The sequence below is a fragment of the Limanda limanda genome, chromosome 19 (assembly GCF_963576545.1).
Source record: "Limanda limanda chromosome 19, fLimLim1.1, whole genome shotgun sequence".
Lineage (NCBI taxonomy): Eukaryota > Metazoa > Chordata > Actinopteri > Pleuronectiformes > Pleuronectidae > Limanda > Limanda limanda.
In genome coordinates this window covers 3107780-3123163 of record NC_083654.1, presented here as the reverse complement: position 1 = coordinate 3123163, position 15384 = coordinate 3107780, and the positions used below count along the sequence as shown (strand labels likewise).

Sequence of the window (15384 nt, the reverse complement as noted above, 5' to 3'; positions counted from 1 at the left end):
ATGATGCCCGGATAGCATACGGACGTGGGCCCCTTCAGGTAATGATGCAGCTCCTCTGGCCTTCTTGTAGTCCAGACAAAATTTATGTGAACCTAAAGTTATAGACTTATAAAATAGCAAATGGGGTAAAAATATCACAAAACAAATTGTGGGCCTTTTTTTGGTGAACATGCGGTGCTCTAGGAAAAATCTAGATGTGAACTTAAAGTGGTCCATGTGGTAAATGGTAATAATGGCCCAAATAGCACAAAACAAATTCCAGCCACCTTTGGTTGACATGCGGTATTGCTATGGCCTTCTTGTGGCCCAGATCCGGCAGATAGGAGTGGAGCGCCCAAGCGCCATAATTCCATGCGGCATGAGGGCCGTGTGGCAATGTGAGGGCAAATCTGGACCAACACAATTCTGCTATGTGGGAGACTTCTTATTTTTTTAGGGATATGTCTAATAGCCTACAGCTGCATGTCTTCCTACATATATAATTACACAGATCCATCCAGCAGCATGTATTCCAAACAGCTCCACATGCAGTGTGTGGCTGTGTGCAGTCAAATGCCTTGTCACAATGGTTGGTTCTCTGCAGCAGAAGTGGCTCATGCTGCAGGACTGAAGGATCCCTCCCTGCTGCTGTTTAAACAGAAAGCTTTCAGTTAAGAGAGTAGGGATCATTAGGGATAATAGTGGAAGGGTAATGAAGGCAGGCGGCGGTGAAATCTCTCCAGCATGCACACGCACACGCACACACACACACACGCGCACACACACACACACAAACGCGCACACACACACGCACACACTGTGCTGCTCCGCTGGATCAGTGGAGGTAGTTCGTGAGCGTTTCTTTGCTCAGTGATTAAGGGGGAAGGACCAATGGCAACAAAGGAGACGAAGAGGCCGGTAGCTCCTCCTCTCCCTCTCTCTCTCCCTATCTCTCTCTCTCTCTCTCTATCCCTCCTCCTCTCTCTCTCTCTCGCTGTGTGTGCTTTATACATGTATATAATCCCTCAGTTGAACCAGAAAACAAACTCCTCTCACTGGTCGAGACCCCGCAGAGTTTGAATCCACCGCAGGGCTGCATGTAGCCGGAGCATCAGCTGGAGCAACAAACCCCGCCGGCACCGATCCAACTTCTCCGCTCGGATTCTGCCTCCACGCATCGGGTAGGTGTCCTCTTCTGTTCTCTTCTGAGACAGGTACTTTACCCCCCCCCCCCCCCCAACCCCTTTGCAGACCGAATGAATAAAAAACACGAACACGGCAACGCGATTGGAAAGGAGATCTATCCATCTCGTTTCACCTTGACACAGTGCGTGGACTTGCTTCGTCTCAGAATGGGGTTTTGCATGGGTTCCATGGCTTCGAATAACGCGAAATTCTCTTAAGATTAAGTCAAATGGTGAAACATGCTTGTGTAATAATGCCAGCAGTTAGTGCACCCCCCCCCCCCTTTCAGACTGTGTATTCACAAAGTGACATTTGTCTGAATGATAACCCAGCTCTGCGATCGCCTGTAGTGAGTAGCAGAGAAGCGGAATATTCTAAGGAGGATTGAGGCCATTGAGGAAAGTGTCTTGTTTTATCAGCACTACCAGGGCTGTGTGTCTACAAGCAGCCAGGGGCATCAGCAGTTATTTAGGGTAAAGGCTTTTATTTTTAATAACCCGACGTCTCTTTGCTTTTCAGAGACACATTCATTGGGTGCCTCACTGTGGATGCGTTTTTTTATGATCACCCCCATCCAGGGGCAGCTTATAAAAAATAATGTTAACCATTTTTAACAGGCCAATAACCTTGTCAGCAGTTTACAGCGTCAGCATGGGCTCGTTCTGCTGGTCATCTGTGGGCAATCTTAATTGAAGATCTTTTGTAATGACTGTGTGAAGACAGAGTTAGGTGGATGAGTGTTGAAGGAGAGAGAGAGAGAGAGAGAGAGAGAGAGGGGGGAGGTGTGTGTGTGGTCTGGAGGAGCATTCCTCTGCGTCCTTTTGGCTGCAAGGGTATTGCTGCCCTCCCTTGTCCTGTGTTATTCAGTGGTAATTCACTGATGGTGTAATTTTGGAGGTTTGACATGAGTCTTTTTTATTGACGGAGAAGCTTCCCGAAAGAGAAGCTCTGATAGAAAGAGTAGTTTTCTAAGAGATTTAGTAAAACGCTGCTATAAAATTGTGAGACTCAGCAGAAACATATTAAAGAAACAACAGTTTTGATGGGAGCAGCTGAGACTGAGATATACCGACTTTTTGTTCCTTGAGTGGCTCAAACCTAGAAACACTGGATCCTACATCTCCCATAATGCAGCTGGATAATATTATTTTGTGTTCCTGGACTCTTGTATCTGTTAACCTCGGTCCTGCTGTTTGTAAGGCAGACGTTGTCTAATTACTTTACACTCACACACGCACAGACACACACCAAGTCTCAAGCCCAGTCTGAGATAATGCTGATGACATCATCTTGGTTGAGAGGACGTCATCAGGATAATTACATGTTATGGAATATGTTTTGGTAGGTGTGGTTTAGAGATAAGTGTGGAAAGTGTAAAGAATTGAATCATCAGAGCATTGTTTGCTCTGATTAGACAGTGTTGAGTTGTGTTGTGCTGACGTGAGGTTCAGCGTGATGGTGCTTTCGTCATCAGGGGTGCATGAGGCCCTGTGTGGACGTCCTGTCCCTTCCAATCGGTTGTGTCACACTTGTTCGTGCGGCACCGACGCTTCAAGAGCACCGACTGTGCGCGTGCTCCTCCGACTGATCTAGAAAGAACAATCAGAACAACGTCTGTTTTGTAATCAGCTATCGGTGTTGCACAATAAATGGGTCCTTTGTTGTCTTTTGTAACGACAGCCGTCCGTGTATTGCTGACACACTGATTTGCACTCATGTTGTATGTTTGTCGACGACACTTTATTATTTTGAGAAAATAAACTCTTGTAGTTGTTCCACTGCTAACTACCCAGCAATCTGCAAATATCAGGCTTATGCTCTGACATGAAACACAACACCAGTTGCAGATGAGTCAGTCTTATTTGAGTGGATGTCCCTGCTCTACTTAGTTGAAGTGTCCTGTTGCAGTAGTCTATAGCTGCGTGGGACAAACTGGACATTTTGAATATGGATAACTGTCTTGATGTGAAAATACATTTTGACCATGTTGTATTCCTGCATATCTTGAGGAAAAAATAAATAGAAATTGTGACTTCATCTTAAAATATAGAATCCATCACTTTTGAAAGTTCCCTCCGAAGCCACACAATGCAGAAGGCTCACACTCACACTGCAGCAGTAGTAGGCCTACTTCTTAATAGCCCTGTAAATTGCAGATATTTTAATCTTATTGAGGTTGTAATGACTAGTGGCAGCATTTAAAATCTAATTTAATGTCTTCTATTTTCATAAATTTCTATAGTGACAGAGCGACCATGGCCGAACACATGATGATGCCCATGAGCCACAGCTTCAGGATGGGCATGAACGGACCTCCACAGCACAATGGTCAGTCTGGCCTGCGCAGTCTGCCCAACGGCCAAGTGATGCACTACAGCAGGAACCCTCAGAACAACATGGAGGCTGCCATGAGACAGAGGTCGGGCATGGTGGGACCTGGAGGTATGGGCGGGCCTGTGAACGGCGCTCCAATGGCCAACCACCACCACCAGATGATGTCTGGAAACATGATGTACAATGGGCAGGGGCCACAGCAACAGCAGCAGCACCACCACCACCACATGCACCCCCAGCAGCAGCAGCAGCAGCAGCAGCAGCAGCAACAGCAGCAACAGCAGCAGCAGCAGCAGCCGCAGCAGCAGCATCAGCAGGGTGGCCACGCTCAGCAGTACATCCCTGGTAACCTCACCTCCCAGCAGCTCATGGCGAGCATGCACCTGCAGAAACTCAACACTCAATATCATGGACACCCTCTCAGCTCGGTCAACGGACACCACATGCCCAATGGTGCACAGTACCGGATGGGTCAGGCCCAGCTATCGGGCATGCAGCACATTGGCGGCCCTTTGGGTCAGAATAGCATGGACATGGATCTGATTGACGAGGAGGTTCTGACTTCACTGGTGCTGGAGTTTGGGCTGGATCGCGTTCAGGAGCTGCCCGAGCTCTTCCTTGGACAGAACGAGTTTGACTTCATTTCGGACTTTGTGTGCAAACAGCAGCCGAGCACGGTGAGCTGTTGAGCCAAGCGGCCTGAAGCCGGTTTGATTTATTTGGACTGGACACCCCAAAGAATGACTGAGTGGCCACAGTAGCACAGCGAGAGGAGACAATCTCTCTGTTCTGTTCGGGTGTATCTGTGTCTGTGTAAATGACGGTGTCGAGCACGCCTTCACACTGACTTTGCCTGCGAGTTGATGAAGACATGGGATGAGAGAAAACGCAGCAAACGCACCAGGTTTCACTTCTTTGAGCTGGTGCCAGTAAGATCTGCTGTATTTAGCCCTAAAGATGCATCCGGATGCAGCGGGCTCTGTCTGCACCCATCTGCCCCTCAGCACTTGTGCCTGCAGTGCCAAGGCTTTGGGATAATTGTAAGCTTAACTTACACAAGTGGGGAAGAAAACCTAGGAAGACTGTCCATCTGGGTCTGCAAGATTCTGTGACATCTCCAAATGTATTTTAAATCTCATTACACCTTCTACAAGTAGCAGACGTTTTACAAATTTATAAAAGATTGACCTCTAATTTGTTCATACAAGGATGAAGGGATTTGGAGTCAAGAATGATTTTTAGTTTGTGTGTATATTGAAGGCTGGCTCTTCAAAACAGAGTTCCTACAAAAAAACAAAACCCTATACATTTCCTTAAAGAGCAGGAGAGTGAGTTGTGTTGTGAAGCATTGCAGAGAGACGTGACAAGGTTTTTCTCAGAACGGATGGGTGAAACTTGCTAAATACATTATTTCAGCTTTCAGTTTCATCCACCTGACTCAGATAAAAAAAAACAAAAAAAACTGCTATCATCAAATGTATCACATCTGTTCCATGCTATTTAACTGTGATTGAATCATTGGCAAAGTAGGGTGTTGCTTAGAGTGTTGGTTTAAACTCAGCATATTTTTTGTTTGTAGAAAATGGCTCTGACATTTAGCTCCTCACTGCAAGCAAACCTTGGGTTACTAATTAGTAGAACTGCAAGTAGAGTTGGGAATGGAGAAAGATATTTATACAACATTCCTGTGGCCTGGTGCAAGATTCAAGAAAAGCCAAACACAAAAAAAACACTATCAGAAGCTGTTGGTCACAGGTCTGAGAAGTTTTTTTTTTTTTCTCAAACAGGAAGGGCAAAAAAAGGTGTGTGATTGCAGGATATGCATTTGTGTGTTATTTGTGCGCGGGCCTGTGTTGGGTCCGTGCAGTGAGGCATTTAAAACCCACCAAATGGCTTTGTCCTCCCTAAACCATCGGCCGGTACGCTGAAGCTGATTTGAGGCTGCTCGGTGAAGAGGGGAGAGAGGTTTCGGTGTGTGGACACAACATGTGAACGCTGCGCTCCCCGGCAGCACTTAGTGTAATCATTATTTAAAGCTGACGCTACCTGTGGCATTGATTTCATTAGGCAGGAAGAGCGAGGAGCACAAAGTGTGCAAAGTTGTTGTTTTTGCCATAGATTAGCTTACTCTGCTGCTTTTCTACTGATTAGATTTCAATTACATGTTCTCACACGCTTGTCTTAATTGAGGTCGAATTGCACATTCTCCAGCGACTCAATAATTATAAAACGAACGTGTTCCGTGGCGCTTTTCTCTCAATTTTTTTTTTAGCGCAATTGGTAATTAGTTTTTTTGTCAAGGCTGCTGCCTTTGCCACTGCAGGCCAGCTGAGGGAGAACTTCCCGCACTCCTAATGCTATTTGTGGCGCTGTCGGAGGGGTCAGGGCTGCGCTGGTGCACTGTGTTAATCTGTTCCAATACAACTGTGCTGCTGTCCCTGTCTCTCTGGAGATCTGCCATCTCCCTCGCTCTCCAGTCAAACAATGGGCATTGAAACGCTGCTATAGAGGCAGACAAGTGCCAGCGAGTTCCCGCTCTGTTACTTTCTGCCTGGCAAACTGCAGCCCAACAGAGCTCGCAGCCTCGCAGTTAAAATGGAAACCCTTTTGGCCTTAGCGAGACGGTGGCCTCTGAATCCTGCTATATCCATAAGCGCAGCCTTCTTGTGTATTGTATCTTTGTACTGTAGACTAGAGGTGAAGTTGATCTAGATGCATTTAAGGTACTTTAAAAAAAAACACTGTCAGTTGTAAATGTTAATCAGTGGCTGGTTTTGATGTGTTGACAAGAGATTATATCCTAAACAATTTACAAACAAGTGTGTAGATACAGTAAACCAATGTTTCTGGGTGCAGGGGCGTGAAGCTTTAAGACCAAGTAGACTGCATGTTAAAGCAAGCGTGAGGGATGCCACCACTTTCCCACAAAGCAGCTGAGAATGTACAGTACAACACTTTGTGGGAACTTGTCTTAAGATGGTAGATAAACGTGTGAGATTGTACTCCTTGTTCCAAAATTACACATCATTTATTTGGGTAACCCCTCCTCTCCCTTTTCCCATTCCCCCAAAGCTTTTGTAATGTTATTGATTCTATTTTAAGAAAATGTATTTATTTTCAAATAAAATATTTATTTAAAGAAGCAACTCTTCGTATGTCAGTGACTCCCATCCACCGTCACAGAACAGCACATTATGACACATGGGCTCGATTCATAGATAATATTGTCATGTTGTGATAAACTCATTGTGTCAGTCATTTGAAGCCCAAGGGCTTTGAGATCAGGTTGATTTGTCCTCCTTGTCTCAGGTTTATTCTGTTTTCTGTTTTCTTCTTTTGAAAAGCCATCAGCAAACACAAGAGCAAAGTACAAACAACAAATCCTAAATAGTGGTGAGTCAGCACACTGTCAACAGGATGGTGAACCAACTTTCTTTTTAGTTCACTGTGTGTTATACAGTTTACCTGGAAAATGTGAACATTAACTGTGGAAAACCATGGGAACAAGAGCGTAATGAAAACGCTGTGCTGTTCTGTAACAAAAAACTCGGGGGAGACTTGTGTAACATGAATTCTATTTCAATTCATTAATTCTAAAATTGTTATGAGCTGTGCTGTAAAGACATATCCGGAGAACTGGAATACAAGTGCTGCTTCACATGATGTTACTCATCAAGGCAACATTTTGTCCTTGAGCCGGCCTTAATGGATCTTTGAAAACTAAAACATGCAGCAGGGCAAACCAGCGACAGGATCCAACTGTGACCAATGTTTGTGCGATCAGTCACAGCTTTCAAAGGATTGTTAGGAGAACAAATAATCCCCCAACAGCAATCTTATGTTTAAGTAAAAACATTATTCTTGGCTGACATATCAATATCAGTATCAACTCTAAAAATCCAGTATCGCTATAAAACATATAGGAGTACTTTAGCACTATAGGATAACTAAGTAACATGTGAACAGGCCACCAATGCGACGAACATGGAAATCAAATAAAGATCAATAATAAAGAAGGTGAGTAAAAAGGAAAAAAGAAAACAGAAAATAATACAAAAAAAGAAACACTTCAAACAATCCAATCAGGTAAAAAGTTGAAGAAGGTATGAAAAGCTTATTTTTGTTGGATTTCACTAAAAAGAACATACCTTTTAAATTTCATGTTGTGCTCCATATTTAAATCTTATTCATACACCAGCTGGAATTAAAGTTGCGATATCTCCAATGGTTTCTGCTCTTGCACTGTGGTTGTCACCTGTTTCCTGCTGTGAGTGAAATGCCCCAATTTCTGAAACTCCATTTGCAAATTGAGTGCATCTTGCAGTAATCCAGCAGACACAATGTGTTGTTTAAGCAGACAAAGGCACAAGAAAACCTTCCACGAAGATGAAGGCGAGGGAACACAACAGCCAAGAGTGAGTCAGGGATGTTACGGCCATTCATCATAAAACAGCTTCCCTCCATTGTGATGCCTCCATCTGGGACATGTATGTACAGGACATACTCCATCTTCACCTCACTGTGAAAACATGCATTCGGGAAAGACAGACATGATTGAGATCCAAGAAATGGGTTGAGAATATAACAAAATGAGTGAAAACGGGTGCAGGGGTTTGACAGTCGTAAAGAACAATGAAGAAAATATAATTATGTCTGTGCTGTCGGAGATATCATTAAATGTCTTGCATTAAACCACTTATCTTTTCTAGGGGGAAAATATGTACTGGGAGCAGTTAAGGATGGTTATAAAATACTCAGAATGGAATAAATCTACAGCAAGAGAGAAAAGTAATCCTATTATTAAAGCAGCTGGCACATCGGACCTCACTGGAAACAACCTGGTTGTTGTGCAAGTTGTGGCAGATGACAATGACTGATAGCATGTTGAGGTATATCCACTGTTATGGCCACCTGGGTGTATCCAGTTGCTGGAGATCCCATTGATGTAACAGAATCATATGAAACTATAATTTAAAGCTCCACTTATATTTCTTTCATCAACACTGAGTCAAATGTGTTGTGACGTGTGTGTTGAACACTTCTGCTCAGATTTATTGAGTATTTTAACATCTTTCAGATGATTGCTTTTGGTTTTTATTGTCTCCGACTTTATAGTTTCAGTTCACTCTCTGCTGTCATCGGCCATATTTCCACCAGCAGCAGCAGGCAGACAGTGAAACCCTGATAAACCCACTGAAGACTACCTGTCCAGCCCAAATAGAGCAGGCAGGAAAGTAGACTGTGAACATCATTGAACATTTAAGCTTCTCTTTGTACTGTTTCATCGGCTGGTTGGATAGCTTTGGATCCCTTCTGCCACTCTGACCTCAAGTAAAGGAGACTGTGACCGACCATTTCTGTAACTCTCCAAAAGTGACGATCCGACACTCTCACTCACTCACACTGTGAGTGGCCAGCTGTGCGGACGTGAGAGAGAAGTCGGGCGTTGAACTTCTCTCTGGCTCTCTCTTCTGTTACACAACTATTTGTGGCGTAATCCCCACTTTTGTACATCAATGTCCGACTGGGTCGACATTACTACCAGACTAAAGTAAGGCTGTAGCTACAAAATCTTGATTCACTGTATTTCTAATTAATTCAACTTTTCACTTGTACAATGATGGGTTGTTCATTTCTCCACCTCTTATTTATTATTATGGCTCGGCTATGGACTTCTAATAAAGTGCACACACATATCTTCCTGCAGAGATAGTTTAATAGCTGAAGAGAAGTTTCTCTCTTCAAAGTATAAACAGAAAACTGTATCATTCTGCCCCTTCCTCAAGCAAGGCGTGGAGGATGATATCCTCTCTCTAAATAACCCTATTAACTGCAAGCATACCAATCATGAGAGCCTGCAGGGTCTTATTCGGTTGCTCAAAGGCCCCCTCACAGCAACCCATTACAGCAACAGCACAGTCAAGGGTGACGTCTTTCTCCAGCTATTAAGATGAGCAAGTGAAATATTTCCTCCCGGAACTTCTTTAATTTGGAGCACTGATGATACAGCACTTAATCCCATCCTATTCTTCTCTCTAAAGCTCTCTGATATCTCACTGCCATTTCCCCTTCTCCATTCCTCCTGTACACGAGTTGAGAAAGTGGTCCATGTGGAAAGATCAGTGAACCAAGACCCTAAATATATGGCTGTTCAGTGGTGGTCTTCAAATATGTACTGTGAGTCAAATTGATTCAAAGAATGCAAAAGAAGTGCTGAGACTGAAACCGTCCAAAGGAGGTGATGTCTGTTAAAGACATGACCGGTTGTTGTGAACGCATCTAGCTGCAGAATCTCCTTCTATGTGAAAGCCAAACTCCGGAGAAAGGCGGGCCTAATTGTACGGACATTTTCTGGAGCTCATGTTTGAAAACAGCTTTGGTTATATGAAGCCTGTAGCAGAGGAGACAACCACTAACTCATTAGAAGGTTATAGGCTATAGTGCTATACTAGCTCCCAGAGATTCTCACTCTCCTCTGGCTTATTCTTCACCTTTGTGCTCGATTCAGTTCAGTAAAACTAGGGAAGAGGGAAAATGAGTCTTTGACTCCTGTCTCAATATTCATAGGTCATCGCTTTTTTTGGAACCGATGATAGTCTTACACAAGACATTAAAATGAGTGAATGGTGCAACACTATCAATAAGATATAGCTTAGTCAGTGTTAAGTTTCCAGCTCCACGTCCCTTCATGAGTCATCACTGTCAAGACAACTTACTATTAGTCAGTGGTGCAAATGTCCCCAAGTAGTTCAAAAGAAGTTGTTTTGATTGTTGGTTACAACAGTGAAACCTACAACCTTCCTCCCCAATCCTACTTTTTAAGGCACATGGTGATTTTGCCTGTATGAAGCTCTGAAGTATTACAGTTGGGAAAGACATTTGGAGTTCATCTGGTTGATATTGGGAAATCGCAAATTCCCTGGCTGGCCGACAATTTATTGTTTTCAGACGCTATAGTGTTACATGCTTGATACGTGTGCAGAACTTTGTTCAGACCTCCATGAGCAGTGCAGGGAAAAGATAGTATTCTTATTTATTTCAGTGATACTACTGTCTCACCAGTTTCCTGGGTTGTCAAGAAAAAAAAGTTAAACTTGGCTCAACATTTGCCACAATGAAATACGAAGTCATGCGACGACACATCCCATTGGCAACTCAAGCATCAGCAGCTCCACGTGCCTTGTAAACTACGCTATAACTTTTAAACTGAGGATGAACTCTAATAACTTTTCAGAGTTATCAAATCCTGTCTGAGTATTTTAGCAGTGTTTCGGGTAGCTGACATTCCCTCAGTAATCCAGCTGGGCATTGGATTTCATTGTTTTACCAGTACCTGTAGCAACACACTTCCACTGTACAGCCTCATCCTTATTTAGTGCAGTGTGATTCTTAGGACAATTAACAATCAATTTTAGAAATTATATAACTTATTTCCTCTGCTACACTTCTGTGGTCCAAAACTGACTCCAGTGACTCCACTCTTCCTTCCTTTCTCCTATCTTCCCCATTTCTTGACTCTAAGCCCAGAGAATTATTCCTGTTAAAGGGGAGATTTTCTAGGGTTTTTAATTCTGGTCATGCGCATAATTATACACTTGCATGCTTTTCATGTAGCATGTTCGTTGATTATGACAAACATATTTTCTCTGGTGTGACATAAAAACAGGACACCAACGTTATTGTGAAAGCTATTCAACAAACTCATAACAATGCAGTTATTGCAGCCACCCCATTAATAACAATAGGAAAAAATAAATGATAATAGGTTATCTTCAGGTTTTCTGTCATACTGTTTCTGTACTAACAAAATAATTGCATATGAATGAATAGGATGAATGTACCTGCAATATGCTGTAACAATAACCTAGAATAATTATGTAGATCCCCCCCGCCCCCTTATGTTGTTTTTTTCAGAATCACAGGCATGACCTGCAACACACCACAGTCTGTTTCTAGTTTCATGTCTAACATGCATGTCAGAAATACAAATATTTTATGAAAAAAAACAGCAGAAGAATTACAGCACAACATTCCTATCTTCAACAGGCTGTATAAAGGGACTGGTGAGAATAAATTATTCTTGGTTGAAGCCCTACCTTGTGTTTTGACGAAAACATGTGTACTTATATAAACAAGACCTCCTATAGATGTATTCAAAATGCAAGGGATGCATTTGAAAAATCGATGATTAAATCTTCAAAGTTTAATAGTGGCAATGCATGAATATTGAAAGCAGTTTGAATAATTGGACACGATATGTTGTACTGTATCTGAGCCCCTTTCACTCTTCCTTTCTAAATGCTTTGTATTTGCAGGCATCTAGCCAGCAGCAGGAGACTGTTGCTGTGCAGGTCAGCTCCTGCACCTCTCTGATCGGCACTTGGCATGAGTTACATGTTAACAGCTATTTTACAGTTAAATTCTCTATTTTACCACATTAGAACTGTTGTGCAGGAGACTGAATAAGAATCATACAATCTGAGCCAATTTTGCATTTCACAACCAAATGACCTGTGTCGTTTTCATTAGAAACTCCTGTTTTCAAATGAAAACTTAGCAGTATGGATATGGCTTTAGGGCACATTTAAGATCCTACTACTCAGACCAGTTCTGGAGGAGGTCTGTGCCGCATGTGGCCACATTCTTTCAGCTGTGGTGTTTCAAAATGAACTGAAAGTACCTTTTCCCTTCTCTGTGTTTCACATTCACTGTGTGTGACCATCCGCACGATATTAAGATAAACCACCACATACCAATTTTCCTCTTATTTTAGATTGGTTAAATCTTATTTCATTGTAGAGCTGTAGAGCCCTTAAACCCTGGGGACACACGTGTTGATGCATCCCAATGCCAGGTGTGAACTGACCAACTGTCCACTTGTGATCAAATCACTGGAGACAGATGTTGATACCAGGTGTGAACAAGCCCTTACATTTCAAAAGAGCTGTCTCATCCAGCTGGTAGTTTCCAATGAGTAAAACAGTAGGAAGAGATTCACTTATAAACCGCAAAGTGAAACAGAAACTCACTATTCCAAGAGTCATATCGCACTGTGTATAGTATACACATTAATAAGGCATATGCATGTTATCGGAATATTCTGTCCCTTCATCTACTCACCAAACTGGTTCACTTCAAACAAGTGTCAGCCTCGACTGTTTTGCACAGGCAACCAGCTCTTATCCCCAGTCTCGTTGTTCTGTCTGCCAGCCAAGTCTAATCCAGGACACAGAGCAGGGCTGGCACTGCCAGGTCCACCTGGTGGGACAGCAGGGAGGCTCTGTGTGCCACGTGTGTTCTGACATGGTAATACTTTAAAGCACTGCTGACACCAGGGCTTTCAGATCCCCAACACATGAGGCTGCAGTAATCACAGGTATAGCAGAGTCTATTTTATCCCTGCTTTCACACATGCACTGCAACCATGAACTTCTGTAGAAATTACCCTGAGGAACTGTATGTGTGAAAGCAAATGTCCGAATCACTTGTGCCGGACAATAAACTGACTTTACCCTGTCAGCTGCCAGTTCAAAGTTAGCAAACTGTGTGATTTGGCCGATTTGTGAATAGATCAGATTATTCTCAGCGAGTTCAAATCTGAAAACAGCAGTTCATTACGTGAGAGTAGGATTGATGATTCACATGAACAGATAGAAGTCAGACTGATCTAAAATAAGAGAAAACGTCACATAAATCAGCTCGGCCTTTTCAGGAAGGACAAGCTCACAGTTACAAGCCCAGGCAGGCCCAGCATTACCTGGGTCTGATTAATGCCTTTGTGACAGAAACCTTTTATTTAACACGTACTCTGTTTTTTAAGTTAGGCTCATGTCCCATCAGCTAACATGGAGAAGACAGGGTTTATTACCTATACTGCAGCTACCACGATGTTTTGGCTTCACTTTGAGGAGCTGTCATGTCATTTTTTTTAAATATACAGTCTGCATACTGAACAAAAGCAGTAAAGTTGAGGATGGAAAACAAGCTTTTGATGTTAATAAGGTCTGTAGAGCTGGCTACAGAGATGAGTGATCTTTTTCCAGAGTCTCATCCCAATGAGTGACTCATTTACCATACATGTACAGATTTTTTCCATTGTTAATATTTTTTATGTTAGTTGGGCCACAGATAAAACAATGCCTTGATTACAATACTGATAATATTAATAATGATAAACCTGATTTATATAACATTATCCAGTTAAAATGAAAGCAATAGTTTACATTAGAACATCCTTTCTCAAATCAAATCAAATATACTTATTATATTGTCCCTACAGGGAAATCTTTCTTGGGCCAAAGTGCTACAGCAGCTGCAGAACAGAATATTTTGCAACAAACAACTAAAACTAGAACACAAGGACATATCGTGTAAGACCAGAATAATAATGCAGAATAAAAGTGAGTTCAATATTGCAAGCTGGCATTAAAACCTTAAAACCAGAGTCTAAATAAAACACCAACAATGTAATAGGTAAAAGAAATATAACAAAATTGCCTATTTCATAATCACCCGTTTAGTGGAAGGACACAACCTTCTTCCCATTAATGATAGTTCACTGAAACCTGTTCTGCTCCCCAATGCCTACAGACTGACAGCTGAAAGTCATATCCAAGAATTCAACATTTGTAAAGGACACTGATTCATGACGGCCAGAGCTTGAACCGCACCCTTTCCCAAGCTTTGATGTAAGTATCTGCATGTTTCCCGATAAACAGCTCTGGGTAGCTAGATGTCATTTACTCTAATCGCCCTGAAGCAACTGTGAGTCCATTTCAGGATTTTCCGTTTGTTTTTTCTCTCCAGTCTTATACTTGAGTGTCACCGTCTGAGAAAGTCCGCCTCATCCACATTCCCATGAACTCTTACTTACGAGATGACTCACGTCAATGCTCCAGTCACACAGGTGAATCAGCGTTGAAGACAAAAGAAAGATGAGGCCCAGATATCCCACGTATTTGCAACAAGGTGTAGTGTCAGATCACTTGAGAAAGTTTTAGACTTTTGATGTCATACGTCTTATTTCAGTTTGAGACTAGCAAGCCTGACTTTTTCTGGGTTTACCTTACTGCAAAATGATTGCCTTTGCTGATTTAGGATCAGGGAAGACATGCTTTATGAATCCGGTATCGTTGTAGCATGCTGTATTTCTCGGCCACATTTCCTCCCTCCTCACTCCCCAGCTGACCTGCGGCTCCCCTTACACGTTATCAATAAACACCATCACTGATCAGAAGTTATAGGATCTGAACATTAATGTATTTAAGCACCTGCCACACACCACACGAGACGTGTCCCGCACAGCCATGACATCAGGGTTAAAGTGAATGGAACGATCCGGACTCATGATTGGACACCATAGATTAATAACTTAATAAATTTGATCATTTTTGTTTGTGAGAAGAGCGAAAGAGACAAGCAGAGAGACACAGACAAATATAAAAAGTTTACAGGCTAATATGTAAACTTTGTAAACAATATAATAGCTAGTTGCTAGAAGTTTAACAGAGGAGACTACTATGAACTTTTCCAATGCACCTTTACTCCCAAACATTAAAACCTTTGAGCCCATAATTTTTTAATAATTCCATAAATTTCCAGCATCACCCTGGCGTGTTTTCAGAGGATATCATTCAATTCGAGACCGTACAATATTATGGAGAACTAAACAGTAACCCAAGTTTAGCGTGGGTGGCCATGTGTCTGGACTGGTTGGGGTAAGACGAGAGAAATGTGAAAAAAGTGGGTTGAAGACTGTGTGTGTGTGTGTGTGTGTGTGTGTGTGTGTGTGTGTGTGTGTGTGTGTGTTTGTGTCTGTGTGCTTGTGTGTGTATGGGTGGGGGTGATCTCTGAAGGTGACAATGACAGAATCCTCATTGTGACTGA

At 42.6% G+C, this 15384-nt stretch overlaps 1 protein-coding gene across 1 annotated transcript; it reads left to right on the top strand.

Annotated features, from left to right (window-relative positions):
• The first annotated feature begins 990 nt into the window (after positions 1–990).
• On the top strand, positions 991–6640 carry cited4a (Cbp/p300-interacting transactivator, with Glu/Asp-rich carboxy-terminal domain, 4a). Its single transcript, XM_061092631.1, is given in 4 exon segments — positions 991–1032; positions 1034–1111; positions 1114–1160; positions 3407–6640. Coding segments are annotated over 4 exon segments (948 nt in total). The 3' UTR covers positions 4188–6640.
• Positions 6641–15384: the final 8744 nt, after the last annotated feature.